The sequence below is a fragment of the Ictidomys tridecemlineatus genome, chromosome 3, assembly GCF_052094955.1.
Source record: "Ictidomys tridecemlineatus isolate mIctTri1 chromosome 3, mIctTri1.hap1, whole genome shotgun sequence".
NCBI lineage: Eukaryota > Metazoa > Chordata > Mammalia > Rodentia > Sciuridae > Ictidomys > Ictidomys tridecemlineatus.
In genome coordinates, this window is record NC_135479.1 from 180,861,762 (window position 1) to 180,882,737 (window position 20,976).

At 32.5% G+C, this 20,976-nt stretch overlaps 1 protein-coding gene across 4 annotated transcripts in view; it reads right to left on the minus strand.

Moving 5' to 3' along the window:
• Cadm2 (cell adhesion molecule 2) overlaps window positions 1-20,976 on the minus strand; it is a 1,002,559-nt gene that overhangs the window by 7,170 nt on the left and 974,413 nt on the right. For all 4 annotated transcript variants that reach the window (XM_040286941.2, XM_040286940.2, XM_005334176.4 and 1 more), the window contains one exon: window positions 892-1,017. In XM_040286941.2, coding sequence (XP_040142875.1) covers window positions 892-1,017 — 126 coding nt within the window. The remainder of the gene's footprint in view (window positions 1-891; window positions 1,018-20,976) is intronic.

The window sequence follows — 20,976 nt, forward strand, 5'->3', positions numbered from 1 at the left end:
GTTAGAATATATTCTGAGATGTAAGCCACACAATTCACCCTTTTTTCAGTTTTCTAGTGTGTGTTGCTGGTGAAGCTGCTCTTTAATGATTGATAAAGATCACATAAGCAAATGCAGTGGTAGCAATCAGGATCCTTTGTTAAGAGGTGGTTAATGATCATGTCAAATATGTCAACATTCATTTTAGTAAATCTATTTAAAAGTTAAACTATGTCAATTATACGCTACCCAGGCCATTGCGAAACATCACATATATTCCTCACTAATATGTTTACTTATGTTTCCATAAACTTCTAAACACAAATGTCAAACGTTTACTTATAGTTGGACTTGATCTATAAATCCCAGAGATGAATTCCAAGATTTCTTCTTCTTATTATTATTCTTTTTTTTTCTGAGTCAGTTTTTACTCAACTTAGAATCAAGTTGACTTTGTGAAATAACACTTAGCCAATGGCCAATGCTCACAGAATAAACCACTAATCCAGGGAAAAAAAGAAAAAAATAAATTTGTTATTTTTCTCTAGGACAAAATCCAAATATAGGTATTTGGTGGATTTTTTTAACTATATGGAAAGACATGCAGTCATATTAGGGAGGATAACGTGTGAATTTTTGCAATGGATGAAGAAGCATACTATTGATACACTTTGCTTTAAAGTAGATTTACCAGAATGAATGCTGACGTATTTAACATGATCATTATCACTAATTTCCTGAAATAATGCAGTATTTAAATTTCCTGCTCCCCATCTTCCTCTCTCTCCTTCTCCACACCAATATAAACACATAGAAATCATAAACAATCATATATTTTCAAATGAAGCTACTGTTTATAATTTATTTTTCATAAAACTTGAGTACTTTATTTAAAATTTCAGTAAAACATACCTTTGTGTCTTGCCAGATATCGGCCAAGAAGAAATATAGAGCAGAGTGTGACAAATACAACTACAGCCACTATCCCTCCAATGAGAGCATGGTCAGGGCCAGTCTGGCCAGCCAGAGCATTGGGATCTAGAAAAGAGAAATACGTTGCTCTAATTAATCTGACAGATAGTCATACTATACATGTCTACACTAGAAAGTATTATTTTAGAACTTAAGTATTAAGATAAAATTCATGGATGTGTATTGCAGCAATCATTCAATCAACATATATATATTTTATTCTTATAACAAACAAGAAAATATCTAGGAATATAACATTTGATACATCCATCATTATTGTCATTGAGCTTACATTTTAAGGAAAAGAAGACTGGATAAAACAAATGCACACATATGATTTTTACACAGATATAGGTTATGTGTGTATTTACACGTGTGTGTATATATATGTGTGTGTCTACACACATATATATACACACATGTGTAAATATAAATTTATATATATACATATATACATACACACCAATATTTTTTAAATAAAATTGTGTCAAGGGAAATGCTGTAAACAAATATGAAAATTTATCCTTCTCTAAACATTATTTAAAGCTATGCAAATTGATGAAAGCTCCCATGGAGTCTAGATAAAAGATGAGTTCTAGGAACGGACCACTTGGTAATACCCACATTTGAAGTTCATGCAGCGCTTATAGTAGAGAAGACTGAGAAAGAGAAAAAATAGAGAGTGGACACTGTATTTGACCAAAGGGAAGAATGTATTTTGGTGATAGGTTACGGCTCTGTTAAATGCTATTGACAGGAGAAGAAAGATGAAGACACAATATAGAGGATTAAATGTCTAATTTGTAGTGGGCATACCAAGGGTTGAACCAGGGACACTAGATCATTGGGCCATACCCCCAGCCCATTTTTGTATTTTATTTAGAGGCAGGATCTTTCTGAGTTGCTAAGTGCTTTGCTAAGTTGCTGAGGCTGGCTTTGAACTTGCAATCCTGCTGCCTTGTCCTCCCAAGTAGCTGGGATTATAGGCATGCGCCACTGTGCCCAGCTAATTAAATGCCTATTGAACTTGTAGTTTCAGAGAAAGTGGTTAGAAAAAGACATATTTTTAATAGCTTCTTATATCCTGCCTTTAATGAGATATTATTAGAAAGAGATGAGTCATTCAAGGATGGGCAGTTTTCAAGCAGAAATGAAAGAACCAAAGAAATCTCAGATATTTGGATATTCATAAGTTTGTAAGTTTATAGAAGTCACATTATAGGGAATGAAACTCAGTGCAGCTTTGAGCAAACAAAATCCAACAAGTTCAGCCCTATGGCAAGGATCAGATTAAATGTACTGGCCTATTCTCCCAATTCCCTTCCTGACAGACAAGGTTTGAATTCCCCAGTGGGTAGAATTGGGGAACACAAAAGAGAATCAGTAGAGGAGAATCCATTTCCTCCAGTGAGCTACTATCATCTAGGGAGAGGATACTTAATGCCAATCGGCCATATTTTCAAAGTTATAATACATCAGTGATTACTCCATGTTCCCCACATCTTCCATTATTTATAAATGAGAGAATTTATTAGTTATGAGTGCCTTTCCTATCTTTGTTCAACCTTTGTGTATTGGGCGTGGAGGTCAATAAGTAAATTGACAACTTGTCTTCTCATCCTTTTGTCCTTGGATTAAATGCATTCTAAAAGTATGATGAAGAAAACAATATATATCTGAGGATCTTGGATTTTGATTGGATACACTGGCTTAGTAGAACTTTAGGTTGTCTCTTTGATCAGAGGCTGTAGTGGTTTTCATGTGAGAAAACAGGTAATAATCTATTAGGTAATCAGAAGGGCATACTGGGGTAGAGATTTCTAACTGATAACAAATTTGTTCATTTGCTTTCAGTACTCAGAGCTAAGCATTTTCCAACCTTCCTTGCAGTGGGGTGTAAGGATGTGATTCATGTTCTAGACAATCAATGAAGGCCCAGCAAATAAAAATTTCCCACATGTAACGCTGCCAGGTGAATGGGGGAGATATTAGTTAAAAATGAGAAAATTAGAGGCTCAAGCAAAGTATTGGTCACTGATGCTTTCTACCTGGAAAAAAAAATGCTCAATTCAGAATGTGTGCACTGGGCTCTGGCTGTAGCTCAGGGGCAGTGCTTTTCTAGCATGTGTAAGGCACTGGATTCTATCCTCAGCACCACATAAAAATAAACAAATAAAATGAAATAAAGGCATGCTGTCCATATGTCTCTCTCTCTCTCTCTCTATATATATATATATATATATATATTTTTTTTTTTTCTTTTTTTGTGGCACTCTACCACTGAGCTACTTCTCCATCCTTTTGTAAAAAAAAAAATTTGGGGGGTCTTACTACAGTTTGAACTCAGGAACATTTGACCACTGAGCCACATCCCCAGTCCTATGTTGTATTTTATTTAGAGACAGGGTCTCATTGAGTTGAGACCTCACTTTTGCTGAGGCTGGCTTTGAACTCGTGATCCTCCTGCCTCAACCTCCTGAGCCAATGGGACTATAGGCGTGCACCACTGGACCCAGCTCCCATCCCTTTTTATTTATTTTTAATTTTTAAAAATTGTTTTACTTAATTATATATGACAGTAGAGTGCATATAAGACTTTGATATATCATACATAGATGGAAAATAATTTCTCATTTTTCTGAGTGTGTATGTTTCAGAATCATATTGGTCATGTAATCACATATAATAATAATGATACAGAATAGAGGATACAGAGACTAACCCACAAAACTACAATTATCTTATATTAGACAAAGGTGCCAAGAATATTCATTGGAAAAAAGATAGCCTCTTCAACAAATGGTGCTGGGAAAATTGGAAATCCATATTCAACCAAAATGAAATTAAACCTCTGTCTCTCGTCATGCACAAAACTCAATTCAAAATGGATCCAGGACTTAGGAATACAACCAGAGAGTCTGCATATAATAGAAGAAAAAGGAGGCCCTAGTCTCCATCATGGGGGATTAGAACCCAACTTCCTTAATAGGACTATAGCACAAGAATTAAAACCAAGAATCAATAAATGGAATAGACTCAAACTAAAAAGTTTCTTCTCAGCATAAGAAACAACCTATGAGGTTAATAGAGAGCATACATCTTAGGAACCAATTTTTACCCCTCACATGTCAGATAGAGCACTAATCTCCAGGGTATATAAAGAATTCAAAAAGCTAAACATAAAAAAATGAATAACCCAATCAATAAATGGGCCAAGGACATGAACAGACACTTCTCAGAAGAGGATATTCAATCAATCAACAAATATATGAAAAAATGTTCATCATCTCTAGCAATTAGAGAAATGCAAATCAAAACTACTCTAAGACACTATCTCACTCCAGTCAGAATGACAGCTATTATGAAGACAAACAACAATAAGTGTTGGCGAGGATGTGGGGGAAAAGACACACTCATACATTGCTGGTGGAATTGCAAATTGGTGCAGCCGATATGGAATCAGTATTGAGATTCCTTGGAAATCTGGAAATGGAACCACTATTTGAACCAGCTATCACCTTGGAATATACCCAAAGAAATTAAAAATAGCATACTACAGAGACACAGCCACATCAATGTTTGTAGCAGCACAATTCACAACAGCTAAACTGTGGAGCCAATCTGGATGCCCTTCAGTGGATGAATGGATAAAAAAAAATGTGGTATATATACAGAATGGAATTTTACTCAGCAGTGAAAGAGAATAAAATCATGGCATTTGAGGGTAAATGGATGGCGTTGGAGAAGATAATGCTAAGTGAAATTAGCCAATCCCCAAAAAACAAATGCCAAAAGTTTTCTCTGATATGGAAGCTGACTCATAGTGGGGTAGAAAGAGGGAACATGGGAGGAATAGATGAATTCCAGATAGGAAAGAGGGGTATGAGGGAAAGGGAGGGAGCAGGGGATCAGGAAGGATTTTGGAATGTGATAAACATGATTATCCAAAGTACATGTATGAAGACATGATTGATGTGAACATACTTTATATACAAATAGAGGTATGAAAAATTGTTCTATATGTGTGATAAAAATTGTGATTCAATCTGATGTCATGTATTTATAAAACCAATTTTTAAAAAAGAGTTACTTTGTGGCATAAGATATGGTCTATTTTAGAGAAGGAACCATGTGCAGCTGAGAAGAAAGTATATTTGTTCATTGATGGATGAAATATTCTATATATGTCTATTAAGTCTAAATTATTGCTTGTATTATATAGTTCTATAGTTTCTTTATTTAGTTTTTGTTTGGAAGATCTCTCCAGTAGTGAGAGAGGCGTGTTAAAGTCACCCAGTATTAGTGTACTGTGGTCTATTTGACTCTTAAAATTTAGAAGGGTTTAATTGATGTACATAGATACTCCATTTTTTGAGGCATAAATATTTATAATTGTTATGTCTTATTTATATATACTTTCCTTGAGAAGTATGAAATGTCCTTCTTTGTCTCTTCTAAATAACTTTGGTTTGAAGTCTACTTTATCTAAAATGAGAATGGAAACCTCTGCTTATTTATGCAATCCATATGAGTGATAAGTTTTTTCCCTCCTTTCACCTTCAGCCTGTGGATGTCTTTGTCCATGAGGTTAGTCTTTCGAAGACAGAATATTGTTGTGTCTTGCTTTGTAATCCAATCTGCCAGTCTGGGTCTTTTGATTGATGAGTTTAGGCCATTAACATTCAAGGTTACTATTGAGATATGATTTGTATTCCCTGTCATTTTGATTTATTTCTGGTTTTTTTTTTTTTTGGTCTTAGTTTCTCATTTGGTTGAATATATATTCAGTGTAGATCCTTCCTTTGCTAGTTTTTAATTCATCCTCATGGAATAGTTTGTTGAGAATGCTCTGTAGTGTAGGCATTCTTGTGAATTTCATCTTCAAACCTGAAACTTAATTTTGCTGGATATAAAATTCTTGGTTGCCATCCATTTTTTTTTCAGAGCTTGAAATATATTATTCAAGGACCTCCTGGCTTTGAGGGTCTGGGTTGAGAAATCAGTTGAGATTCAAATTGGTTTTCCCCTATATATAATTTGATTTTTTTTCTCTCATAGCCTTTAAGATCTTATCAAAAAACTTTTTTTTAAATGTATGCATTAAAGGCCACGAGGAAGAAAAAAAACGTTCTATTTTTATAATATTTTCATAATCGTGGGCATTCAAAAGTTAAGTTTTTATGGTGGCTGATTTAAATGTAGCTATCTATTATAAATTTCTCATATTTCTCTATATTTTTGTCATTGGTCATTATTCAAAAAATTTTTAAAAAAAGAAAGAAAGAAAACGCTTTCCTGTGCTTGGTCTAGTTTGTTGTTGAAGTTCTTAATTATTTTTCTAATTTCACTGAAGTTTTCAAGTCCAAGATTTCTAATTGATTTTTTTAATGATTTCTATCTGTATTGAATTTCTCAATCATCTTTTCCTTTCTCATTTCATTGTAGTTTGTATCTATATTCTCTTGCATTTCATGAATTTCTTTGGGATCAGTATTTTGAATTTTTCAGTCATTTTATGGACTTCCTTCGAATTGGGATCTATTTCTGGAGAATCATTGTGCTCCTTTGTAGGGTATCATTCTTCTCTACTTTTCAATTTTTTTAAAATGTGTGTTTGTGTCCCTTTGTTGATATCTGTGCATCTGGTGTTATAGTCACCTCTTCCTATTTTATGAAGTAGCTTTTCTAGAAAAAAGCTTTTATTTTTCATTTAGATGTAATTTATGTATCAGTTGGGAAGGCAATTTGGTTTTAATAATAGGTAATCTCAAAGTGTAGCCTTCATGTGATTTCTTCAGAGGTTTTTAATGCCAGCAGTCTATGCATGCCTCAGTAGTCTACTCTGCAATAGTTCATGATGGTAGTTACATTACTTTCCTTTGGATGTGAACTTCAAAAGCTGCATATTATTAGGATGGCACCTGGAATTGTGATGATGGCACCTGGATTTGAGATGATGGCACCTGTTGTCTTGATGCTGTGGGGAAAGAATGAACTGCTCCCAAGTACCACAGGGAAAGCATGGACAACAACAGGGGTATGGTGCCAGAGTCATGGATCAAGAACCATGGGGCTTAAAGAGAAACTTATCTTTATCCCCAGGAATAAAGCCCAGGTGGAATTGTGGCAAGCAAAGGAGACTTTTTTAGGTACTGTGGTTTTTACCTTGAGTTTCACAGGATTCTTGGCATCATCTGCCCCACAAACCCATGTTGTCTCAAATTCCCTTTTCCCTTGTTGCTCAGATACCTTGGAATGGGTTTAAGGTTTTACTTATTCAACATTTTTCTTGAGTCCCCATATGCATACTGTCATAAATCATAGCCATATTATTTTCAAACTATCTCCAAGAATTGAGCAGTCTTTTGGGAAGCTGAGAAATCGCTCCTGTTCACATGCCTCTGTATGTGTCTTATTTTCCTGAAGGTAAATTCTGAAATGTGGTATTGCTGAATCAAAGGGCACAGATATTTTGTAAAGTCTTTCAATAAATATTGCCAAATTGCATTGTATATTTATACAGTCTTTTGTGTGTACAAATTTACTCCCCACAACTATACTATGAGGGATTCTTTTCCTCCATATATTACTAGCATCAGATATTATAATTAAAATTATTTTTGTCTATCTGATATGAAAAACTGACATCTCAATTTAAACATTTCAGATTTGTTAAATTGCAAGTTAGCATAATGATGTCTATATTTTTTGTGGCCACATTAATTCTTCAAGTTTGAAAAGTCTGTCTGTATAGCCTGATCATTATTCCATTCAAGCTCTTTGTTTTAATAGTTCACTTCAAAAGAAGCCTGATTTTTTTTTCAAATAATTTCTCCTAATTCATCTTTCACTTGTAATATTTTTTTTGCCATAAAAAATGTCTTAAATTTTATGTAATGAAATCTATTAAGTGTTTATGTTATGTTACACGACTTTCAAGTCATGATGCGAAACCCTCCTGCCATGATATGATTATATGCATACTGCTTTATCATGTTATTTATTTTATCATTATGTTTTAGTCCTTCCAAAATGTATTTTTGTCTATTATTTGAAGTAATTTCCAAAATACAACTTTAATTCTTTAGCAACATACAAGTTGTCCCTCAAATAATTTCTTTCATCAATAATATTATGTAGTTTACCACTAAATAAATATCTATATATTTAGAGTTTCAAATGTTCAAATCTATTTGAGTAATCTATATGTCCAATCTTACATCAATATTTTAGTTACAAATTCATTTTAATGCTATACATAGAAGTCTCCCATCAGGATCAGAAAAATTTTATAAGAACCAAAAATATAATAGATTATGTATTAAGACTGTATTGATTTATAGAAGGCTTTTGTTTTTTTGGGGGGGGTATTTTTTTCTTTTTTCTTTATTTTTATTTTTTTTAGTCATACATGACAGCAGAATGTATTTTGACATATAATATATACATGGAATGTACATACATCAATCATATTGTCTATTCTATTCTGCTGCTCTTCCTATCCCCCCTACTCCTCCCCTTCTATCCCATCATTTCTCTGTATGCAATCTCATTACAACATCATATATGTATTCTGTATAAAGATGAGGTTCTCCTTCCATCTTCCGTGCAACTCCCCTTCTCCCTCTTTTTCCCTCCCACCTCTCTTCCCTATTTAGTGGTAGTCTTCTTCTCATGCTCTTCCTCCCTATCCCATTTTGAGTCACCCCCCTTTTATCAGAGAACACATTCGGCAGAAAACTTTTGTTTTATGAAGTGTATTATCCAGAACTATAATATGGTTCTTTAATTTTTCAAATCTTCAATATCTTTTAGTAAGTTGTATAATTTTCCAATATTGGAACATATATTTACAATGATGTTATTTCCCATTCAAAACCAAAAATTTTAATATTTTAATATAATTAAAAATGGAGTTTTAAGCAATATTTTAATTTGCTATTGTTTGTTTTAAACGTATGCCTTTATTCTTTCTTTTGAAATATCATTTCATTCAATGTTCGTTTTTACTTCATTTTCTAGAACATCTTGTCATATTTACTGAGTTTATACTTGTCAAGGTGTTTTTATTTCCTGATCACCAAACTTATGTAATTTTTGTACTAGTTTACATAGTGTCTCGTTTATTTCTCTTAATGTTTTTCATTTGCTTGATACAAATATCATATTTTCTTACTGCATTAGTTAGCATTTTTCAAATAATGAAAATATTATATTGATTTATGATCCAGAATTGCATCCAGAAATCAAAATGGACAAGCCACAATCTTCCTTTTGACAATAGTCTACTTACCCTTCTTAACATCTAGAATACTGTCATTTTTACTATCTAACCAAAAGTCAGTAAACATGTTCTTGTTTATAGTATGAAACACATATCTTGTCTCTTAAGAAAGAAAATTTTACGATATCCACATATTTGAACCTTGTTTACTATTAATTTCTTGTGGACAAGCATTCAACTGTTATAAGAATCTTTAGAATACTTATCAATGTGTTGATTATTTATTTTGTCTTGTCAATATCCACCCAGCAATAGAATAATAGGAAATCATTCAGGTTTTTATTTGTTCTTTTTAAGTGAGCTTCTCTTCACCATCAGACTGAAGATTGTGTCAGAAATCTTTGTTGTTTGAATATATGGACATGTTTTGCAGATTGCCTCTAGTCAGAATTTTGCTTCATTTTAATAGATTTTTAAGTTAAAAACTCATTGATTCATCTGGTTTTAGTTCATAAATTCTTTTTTGTATTCTATTTTTTTATTAACAATTTCTTTGTGAAAAAATATTAATCACTGGATAGTGCTCTATATTTTATGTGGCATATATGTCATTCCCTCTTTTCTACTTTCATAAAATATCTTACCTTTTATTCTAATTGTTTTCCACAAATTTATGCTCTATTTAATTTCATTTTATATCATAGATTTTTCTTCTCCTTCCCAGACAATTTTGTTATTGATTGTTTGCCTGGGTTAAGTATTTTCTACACTTAATCTCCCTCTATGTTCTTAGTAGATGTTTTTAATACTTTCTTTTTATTTACAATAGAAAGTGGTATTTTTATTGTTTTCTTTATTTAGCGTACTAAATCTATTTAAACATATAGGACAGTATTTTTCTTGGTGAACATATATGATGTCTCATATTTTACATGTTTTTCATAGGTTGCCAATTCAATTTCTAAATTTTACTTACATTGTTATGTATGTTCTTCTTTTCAATTTTACTGTTGTAACATCATACACAATTTTCTATTCTTCTACTTTTGCTTATTCTTGCTTTTCTCTGATGATGTAGATTAATTCAGCTCCAGAAACTATCTTTGTAAATCAGATATGGATTAAATGATAGCTATTCTTAGTGGATGGAAAGGAGAAAAAGCCTATCAATGCAGATCTTTATGGTGAGAGATTTAGTTATTTAACTATCATCATCACTCCCACATTAAAATCTTGTATACTCTACATTTTTTTATTTTCAAAAAGATTTTTGATGCTCAGAATGAATCCAGGGCCATATATGTGTGAGGCAAGCACTCTACCCCCTCAGCCCTTCAGATAATATTTAAGCCATTCCTTGTTTGTAAGTGTGTTTGTTTCAAAAATTAAAACAATCTGATTTGTTAAAATTTCTTTTCCATTAATTTAAATTTATAATGTTTGTCACTGTATCTATGTTTTCAGATACAGTTATACATGTTAATGCATTTGATGAAAATAACCCATAACACTATTTTTTTGCATTATTTCTTCTTCTTCTTCTTCTTCTCCTCCTCCTCCTCCTCTTCCTCCTCGTCCTCCTCCTCCTTCTCCTCTTCCTTCTCATTTTCTTCTTCTTCTTTCTAATTTTTATTTTGGTACTGGGTATTGTACCCAGGGGTGCTTTGCCACTGAGCTACATTCCCAGTCCTTTATGTATTTTTTTTTTTTTTTTTTTTTTTTTTTTTAGTTTGAATGGGTCTCAGTAAATTGTTGAGGACCTCACCAAGTTTCTGAGTGTAGCAAGCCTTGTATTCATGACCCTCCTTCCTCAGCCTCTTTAGTCACTGGGGTTACATGCATATGCCACATGCCCAGCCCGATTTATTTTTATAAACTTATGAAGGAATATTTAACACTTGACCTTCATCCACCATAAAATAAATTGAAATAATATTCTCAGGATTTTTAAGATTTTAAAGATAATTTTTTGTATGTGTGTGTGTGTGAGTATGTATGTGTGTGTGTGTGTGTGTGTGTGTGTGTGTGTGTATGATGTTACTTGGTTGTCTACAGGTAAGTCTATTTTTTAAAAAGTAACATCTATACATTGCTGTCTGACATTATTATTTTACTACCATAAGTGTTAAAACTAAAATTCTCTCCTTCATTTATATTATCAACTAAAACAAGCAATTGTGGATTGGATAAGTATCACAGGAACAATGCTGGGATAATACATAAATTACTAAATCCTACTGGGAATCTCTTATATATCCTTTCTGTCATCCATCTCCTACTGTCAAAGCAATAAAAAGATGAAGTACAGCCTTCTGAAGTTTCTTTACAGGAAGCTAAGTCTGCAATATTATTCAGATAAATGTATCATGTATCATTTCAGATCATTATTTATTCTCAAGCATTAGTCTATAATTTTCTGGAGGTAGCCTCTGAAAACTAGAGAGAGTTGAATTCCAGCAAGTTTGGCAATATATTACCAATCTCTTACCGCTCAGTTCAGAAAACACAAAGGATATCATAATATTAAAACATTTCGAGCTTAATGTCTTTCAGTTAGGGTTTTGATTCTTTTAAAAAAAACACAAACTTTTTAAACATTTTTTTTTATTTAAAGGTGGACGCAATACCTTTATTTTAATTGTATAAGGTGCTGAGGATTCAACCCAGTGCCTCTTGAACGCTAGGTAAGTGCTCTTCTTCTGAGCCACAACTCCAGCACTTTGTTCTTAATAAAGGACTCCAGGCGCTGGGGATGTGGCTCAAGTGGTAGCGAGCCCGCCTGGCATGCGTGCCGCCTGGGTTCGATCCTCAACACCACATACAAACAAAGATGTTGTGTCTGCCAATAACTAAAAAATAAATATTAAAATCCTCTCTCTCTCTCTTTAAAGAAAAATAAAATAAAGGACTCCAAAGACAAAAATCATGTCAAATGACTATATTTAAAATCAGTAATTCCTGATTAGAAGGGCAGAAAATAACAGTAAGGTAGAGATTTATTTAAAATATCAATATGGAGAAATCATAAATTATATAAGTCTATTTCTAAAATTATTGCTGGGGATTTCTATCAAGTGTTTGACTTATCATGATATTTGTCTTTTAAAATATATAAACTTTAGTGTAAAAAAATGTGTGCGTTTCTATGGTCAAAGCATATAGAAAGTGTAGATTTAATCAAAATCAAAGGACAAACTATATTGAGGCATCCTGAAAATTTCAGGCCAAGAGAAGATGAGAGAAGTCTTCAGTCACACCTGCCTCAGAGAACTTTTCACCCTGTGCAGATGTACATGCCTTCCCCAGCACATCACGAAAACTCACCAGGCCAAAACTCACTCCATCCTATAGTTTATGTGCTGAGAGATCTGTTTTTATAAAAGCAGAACATTGCAATTCCGAGGATAGAAATGAAGGTCATCTTTCTTCTAATTCTCTTCCCTTTCCAGTAATTTCCTTGCTCTTGTCCTTCCCTCCATTCCTTTCTAAGAACTGGCTTATAGTTTTACCCAATCTTTTTCTTACAAGGCAATTTTCTACCTTGCCTGCACCAATCTAAATTCTTGACAATCAACAGCTATGACCCTCTCTTCATTTGTTGTTTTTGCCTTACAACCTGTTTGAAATCTGGAAGACAGACACTAGAACACATATTCAAATATGTTTGAATCTGTGGTTTTCCAATTTGCAATGCTATTCAGTGCAAATAAACCTTGTTTCGTAAGTCGACTGTGTATCAGGTTCTCTTAGAGGTCAATAAAAATATGAATGAAACACAATTTTTCATTCATGTGTTAGAATTCTTTTAAAAACATTTTATCAAGTTATTATATATAGTTCTTGGTTTGAAATAAAATAGAAAGAATTAAAATTAAAACGTGTTATACAAAAATATTTTAAAATTAGGATCCACGACCACTTTTATAAATATGAAGTAATTATAGATTAAATAGATTTAATATATAGATTTAATCTATTATAGATTAAAATAAATACATTTTCAAAACCAAGTTATTTGTTTGTTTTTGATTAACAGAAAGCCTATAGATTTTTTTTCAAGTTGAAGAATCCGAGACTTACTAATTATTTACACCAAACTTTAAAAAACTTAACACTCTGTGTAAGTTTGGACAAGTTTCTTAACCTTTTCATCTTTGAAAACAGAAAGCTTTTATGATGGTCAAAGGCTAAATATGTCAATGCCCATACAGAGCTTAGAAGAATGACAAAAAGTAAGCATTATAACGATTATCTATATGGAGGTAAAGAAGGAAAGAAGTTGTCATACAAAAAAAAAAAGGTTTCTTTTTTTGATCTTGTAAAAGACGCCTTTAGGATTTCGACTAACTATAGATAGTACCTCTGATACATTCGAAAGCATCTCAGTAGTTGAAAGATCAGGGAAAATATTAAGTGAGGAAGACATGCATATCATGAGATTGGTGAAGAAGAATCTGGTGGAATTCTAATGGGTGAAGAGTAAATGAGAAAATAATTTGTTGAGTTATCTGTGTCAGACCCTACGTTATAAATGGTTATTTTATTTAATGCACATAAAGAATTGACTAAGATAATTATAGCTATTAATATAAAGATTGTTAAACCATAGGGCAGCTTACCAAAGTTAGTTTTCAAATAATGGTTGAAAAGTTAAAAAATAATTATGAAAGTCAGTTTTTAGGATGGCTCAGATGATTCCCACTTTGAAACAAGAATTAGTGAAGGTTACTTGTAGCATTTTATTCTCTCACATAATTGTATTCTCTTCTCCAAACAATGAGAATGCCAATGCCCATCTATGCCAAATGTCCACCTGTTAGTGATTCTTCTTCATCCTGGAAGAAGTTCTTCATTCCTTCTGTGTTTGCAAATTCCAAAGAATAGTAAGGAGTTTGCCCATGTCAATTACCCTTCAATTATTCAATCCATGAGTTTCATTTCTTAGATTAATTCATGTGGTCAAGTTTGTCTTCCCCCAGAGCTATAAGTTTTCTTGAAGATAAAGGTTGCATCTTGCACTTGTAATATAGCTGCAACAGCACTTTTACACAGTTCTTATAACCAATAAAACTGAATGAGTAAATGGATAATATTAAATTCTTATGCTAAATTCTGGACAGACTTTGGATTCTTATATTCTAGTTTTCTGTGTTGAGCAATGTATCACTGGATTTTCATGATACAAAATTATAATAATAATATTTCTATTTAAATATTTTAGAAATTAGTGCTGAGTAAAAATGACTTATCCAGATTTTTATTTAATTAATGCTTACGATAATTTAGTTCTAATATTAAATTTGAGTTTTTTCTATGTACTTAAAGGCCAACTTTCCTCTCTTTAAATATAATAATGCTTCAGAAAAAAAGGATAAGTCTGATAAAAGGTTAGACATAATTATATATAATTTGAAGAAAAAAATAAACTGTCCTTTGGCAGTACATGACATTAGCAAGGTCTCTGGAGAAAATGCATTATTTCATTCATTTAAGGGCAATCTATTACCTTTTAATTTTATGAACAATTATTATTTCTGACAAACTGCTTAAGAACATTCTCTGAAGGATAGAAAACAAAACTAGGTAATTCTTTGTGGGTGTATAGCAATTTGAAATTAATTAGAACCATAAGCATTGTGTATACAGACTCTAAATTCATGGGTTCCATATTAAGGCTATTTGTCATACTTTGGTTATAAGATGTTGTCCAAAAGTTTCTGTGTGATGTAGAAATATTCAAAGTTAAAATGACTGGACTGTGAGAACTGTAACCTAATCATTCCACCCAGTTGCAATGAAGCAACTGGGTGGTAATTGTAGGTAGGTGGGGAAAGGCTGAAGGAAGTGTGTCACTGGAAGTGTGTCCTGGAAAGACATGTCTTCCTTAATTTTGGAAAACAAAATTCATTCTCAAATTCAAAATTATCTATACATGATGTTATAGAATCACATTAATTAGTATTTCATATATAATGAAACTAGAACTTCCAAATGATGAATCTATTAGCCAAGTCAGCAAAATCTGCCTTCAATTTCTTGAGCAGTATTTCACTTTTTTTCCTCTTCACCAGAACTCTAAGCTTCCCAGCTGCAATGAGGTAGAGCTGTGCTCCTCCAGAATGCTCCTCCACCATGATGTTCTGTCTCAGCTTGAAACAATGGGGTAGGCCCAACACGGACCAAACCTCTGAACCTTCAGTCAAAATAAACCTTCCCTCTTCTAAGTTGTTTTTGCCAGGTATTTTGGTCACAGTGATAAAAAACAAACAAACAAACAAAAAAAAAACCCCACTTATTAAAACACTACATATACAATGGATTTTCAATAAGGTTAAAATAAATTCTAGCAAATAGCCTTTCCTTAGCCAGTTACTTATCCTTTCCTTTGAAAATGTATTTATCATAACATTAATTTGTTTCCATATCAAGTGTTAAGTGACAAATGCTATGTATCAGTCAGTTTTCCATCACTATTTCAAAATACCAGTGGTAAGTAACTTATAAAAGAAAAGGTTTATTTTGGTTCTTGGTTTTAAAGAATGCAATCAAAGATTGAGCAGACCTATTACTATGTCCTCTGGTATGTGCCAGAGGGTAATGGCAGGGAGTGTAATGAAACAAACAGCTCACATCAGGTCAGGAAGTGAAAGGAAGAGGAAAACACTGGGATCTCACAATTTCCTTTCAAGGCATCTAGTGATTCAAGGACTTACTGAAGATCCCAGCAACTCTGAATAATATCATCATAGAGAGAAAGCCATTACTTTAGCACTTGGGCACTTGAGAGACACCCAACACCCAAACTATAGCATGCCTCCAAACATTTCAAATCTATGTTTCACATAGATTTCCTATCCAAAATGATTTTGATGATATTGCTGTTTTATCTGATGGGCTTGTTTCAGTTTTAGAATTTCAAGGTTGTTTTTTTGTTTTGTTTGTTTTTGTTTTTTAGCAACTAATATATTTGAATAGTGCACTCTAATTGACCTTGAGAATAGAAATTTAAGTGGAAAATTTCTCCTCAAATTAAAGTTTTGGAAAAATCAGGCTGTAGCATAATTCTTCATTTTACTGATCTTTCTCCATGGTGAACCTGAGCTAGTATTTCTTTGACTTCTTCAAGTGAGGAAATTTTTGAGCTCTGAAGAATTTGCACAGCTCCAAAGAGAACTCTCAAACCAGCAAAGTAGTTCAGCTATTAGGACCAAGTACCCTTCAAAAAGTGCTTCACCTCCTTTAGCACTGACTTTCAAAACAGGAGAGGCTTCCAGGAAAGGAGTACACCTTTGTGATATCAAGAGGAAAATGAAAGAAAGAAATAATTTTTAAGGTTATGTAGATTATTAAAGAAAAAAAAACTAAGTAATTTTTTTTAATAACCACATTCCCTGCATTTAATAGTAGTCTCTTTTAAAATCAAAGATCTGAAAAAGCATCTTACTCAGAATCAGAAGTTCCAGTTTCAAGTTGACATTTCTTTCTTTTCAGTTTCTCTATCTATAAATCAGGAGGCATACATGTTCTGCTTTTCTCAAAGTTGTTGGTAAAATCTATTTGTAAGGAATCTGTTGTGGTTTGAATATTTATATTCCCTCTCCTGCTAAATTCATGTATTGACATCTTAATCACACCTGTGATGATATTAGGAGGCATAGCATTGGAGAGGTGATGAAATCATAAGGGCTCTGTCCTAATTAATGGGATCAGTGTCCTTATAAAAGAGGCCCCAAGGAGTGGCTTTGTCTCTTTTGTTATATCTTTCCCCAGCAAGAAGATACTCTCTATGAACCAGAAAGAGGGCCATCAACAAACATGAAGTCTACCAGTGCCTTCATGTTGGCCTTCTTACTAGACTCCAAATTATGATAAATTTTTATTATTTATTGTCACACAATTTGTGGTATTTTATTATACCAACATAAATAAAATAAGACATAATCATGCATGTAAGTCACATCCAATAGGTGCTCAATAAATAACATGTAAATAATTAATATGCTTCGTAAGGCTAGACGTTGTTAAAATACCTATATTTTGTCATTTTGTCTTGGTTTTATTAGAGAAAAGATGCTCAAATTTATTCTACCTTGTCCAGTTTAATTATTTTTTAAGTGACTTATAGAAATGACTGCTACTTACTCTGTTGTTTCTTGTCTTTCTAATCTGAAACTCTCCTGCTTTTAATGTCAACAATACCTAACTCTTTGCACATCATCAGTCTCAATTTATATAAATAAAATGAATACATGGGAAAACCATAGAAAAGGAAGACAATATTTACAACATTGCCATATGTCTATTTTGGCAATATATTCTATGAAAATTTCAAAAGATGAATTATTTTCAAGCATAATGGAAGCTAAATAAATTATATGCAATGGTTTATGAATAAAAGTAAGATCTAGGACAAAACACACTTCTTAAACTGTACAAAAAATACACATGACCTGATTATAAATAAATTAAGTGCTCTTCAGAGGAGAAAACAATAATAGGGAAGATTTGGTTTTTAAGTACTTAGAAAACATGATAAAGAAATAAAAGTTTGAGTATTTATAGCATCCCAAGCTATCAAAACAACAGTCTGTACCAATTATTGGTTGTATCTGTCCATACACAAAAATGACTATAATAGAAATATAAAACTTTAAAATGTGGGGAAGGATAACCTGTTAGACACATATTTTTTTGTTTGGGAATCAATACACTAGAAACTATCATTTCTATTAAAATAATTTTCTTTTAAAATCATCCAAGGAAATGTACTCTATCTACAGTAAATTCAGTCAAATTGTGTTGCATCATTGTTTAATTGATTATTTAAGTAATGTCATATTCATGATGTTCTTAAATTTTAAAAATCGTAACTGAATGAGTTACTTAGTTGTAATAATGAATATATTCATAATAAGAGAATGTACTTGTCATCTCTATGCACCACTAAGGAAAACCATCACATGACAGTGGGAAGGTTTGCATGTTTTAAATATTAAAATCTTAAGGGAATCTCTCTTGATTGATCTTCATCTAATAAACTTTGTTCAAATAGAAGGTAAATGCCTTCTATCTTGTTTTTACTAGTCTGTAATACACTGGATGTGTGACCAATGCTATTTTAACTATCTCTACCTAAATTTTGTTTCATATATATATGAAACAAAAGTTTCATGTGGCATATATTCATAAATATATGCCAATATATGCAAAGTGAAACTTTTGTGTGGAAAGATGAGATAATACACACAAAAGTCTTAGTTTAATACCTTTCTCATATAAGAAAATAATAAATGTTAACATTTATTAACTTTTATCCCTTTATTAAATTTATTAAATGAATATTGATTGACTGCATCCATAAATCCACCTTGCAGCACAGTTACTATTGGCATGCCAAATTTATTAGATTTTTAATTAAATAATATATGCTTTCATCATTATAACTTAGGATCCTACTTCAAAATTGAAAATAGAACCTGACTCAAGATGGATTAAAATGGCATGAAAATACTTTCAAAAGTGCAAAATTCCTATCAATATAATATATAACAATGTATATTAAAATGTAACTGCTTTACTTTGACTTAGAGATAAAAATGGTCTTGTGAATAGTTTCAGGTTGCAATGGGCATTCCTTTCTTGAGGATCTCAGCTCTTTGTGTTCTGTTCTTTTCTGAGACTATTTAATGAAGAAGTTGGAAGAGTCAAAGAGGAGGCATTTAGAACCTAGAGTTCAAAATAGCCAAAGCTACAATTGGTGGATAGGTTCTTGATATGTTCCCCCCAAAATCTGTTTAGACTCAAATGGTAATGATGAATGTGCTTAAAGTTAAAGTTACTGTAAGAAAGTTACTGAAAGTTTTTGAAAAAAGTCAGTCTCTTGACTTACTTGGTATGCAGTAATAACAATGCACTAAAACCTCTCAAATATTAGTACTATGGTTTGAGTATGGTTCTCATTTCCTGGTAAGTGCACAGTAATTCAATTCCTAAAGTCATATATGAATAGCATTAAGAGAGTGGAAACATAATCTAACTCTGGTGTTTTAGCAGTGCATTATTTGAAAAATGATTAGGTTTAGATAAGATCAAGAAGGTCCAGCCCCCAGTGCTTAAATTCTAGTGACTTTATAAGAAGAGAGACACCAGACAAAAACATATGTGTTCTTTGCTTCTTGCCATATGATACTCTGTGCTACCTTGGGATTCTGCAAACAAGAAGGCTCTCAGCAGATGTGGTCCCTAGATCTTGCACTTACAGAATCATAAGCCAGAATAAACCTCCTTCCTTTACAAAGTCAGTGTACCTCAGATGGACTCATACAATTATATTATAGTAACCAATAAAAGAATACTACATATTCTTGGCTCTGTCAAGCAGATTTAGTTACTCATGTATGAAAAAAATATCTGGGAGAAGGCTTTCCTGAATTTAGTGGCTTTTAATAACATGACATCCATGAAAAATAATACTTAAGCAATGTATGAGTGTGCCTTTTTCCCTACATCCTCGCCAACACTTACTGTTGTTTGTCTTCATAATAGCTGCCATTCGGACTGCATCAAATATGGAAAACAGTATGGAAATTCCTTGGAAATCTGGGAATGGAACCACTATTTGACCCAGCTATCCCTCTCCTCAGTTTATACCCAAAAGACTTAAAAACAACATACTGCAGGGACACAGCCACATCAATGTTTATAGCAGCACAATTCACAATAGCTGTACTATAGAGCCAATCAAGATGCCCTTCAGTGGATGAATGGATATAAAATAATGCGGCACATATACACAATGGAATTTTACTCAGCAATAAAAGAGAATAAAATCATGGCATTTGCAGGTAAATAAATGGCATTGGAGAAGATAATGCTAAGTGAAGTTAGCCAATCCCAAAAAAACTAATGCGGAATATTTTCTCTGATATAAGGAGGCTGACTCATAGTGGGGTAGGGAGGGGGAACATGGGAGGAATAGATGAATTCTAGATAGGGAAGAGGGGTGTGAGGGAAAGGGAGGGGCAGGGGATTAGCAAGAATTTTGGAATGTGATAGACATCATTATCCAAAGTACACATAGGAAGACACAAATTGGCGTCAACAGATATGAAAAATTGTGTTGTATATGTGTAATAAGAATTGTAATGCATTCTGCTGTCGTTTGTTTTTTTAAAAATCAATTAAAAAAGAAAATAAAAATAATACTTAGAAACACGAGCATCCTTAACTCTTAGAAATCTGACTCCATTTATATAATTTATATAGTGAATAAATATCTTTTAGAAGTTGCTATGTCCTCACCATCAAGAATTTAGTAATCATATAGTTATTCCAGAGATTTCCAGATTAATTATAATGACAGTGGTTATGTGCATGTTTGTGAGTATAGAATAAATTCTCTTGCTCCCCAAAGAAATGAAAAGTTTGTAAGAAACATACTATGTTTAAATTATAACAGTGCTTTCTACTTAAGCACAGGATATTTGCATAATTCATGAATTAATGGTCTGTGATTTTTTTTAATTTAAGAAATAAGTATGCAAAATGAAGCTAACTAAGCCTGTAACAAAATCTTCAGGGGAAATTGTCTTAAATATTAATGAGTGGCAGATATGCCTGTGCAATAATTGTACCCTTACAAGTTAATATGAAACATGATTATATGTAAAGTTTTGTCCTGCATCACTGTTAAAAAGCACTGGGCCTAAATTTCTTTTTAGGCCTAAAATATAATTATTTATTTTAACAATTATTACATAGCACTTTATAGGTCACATATTGGGATTAAACAACATAACTGA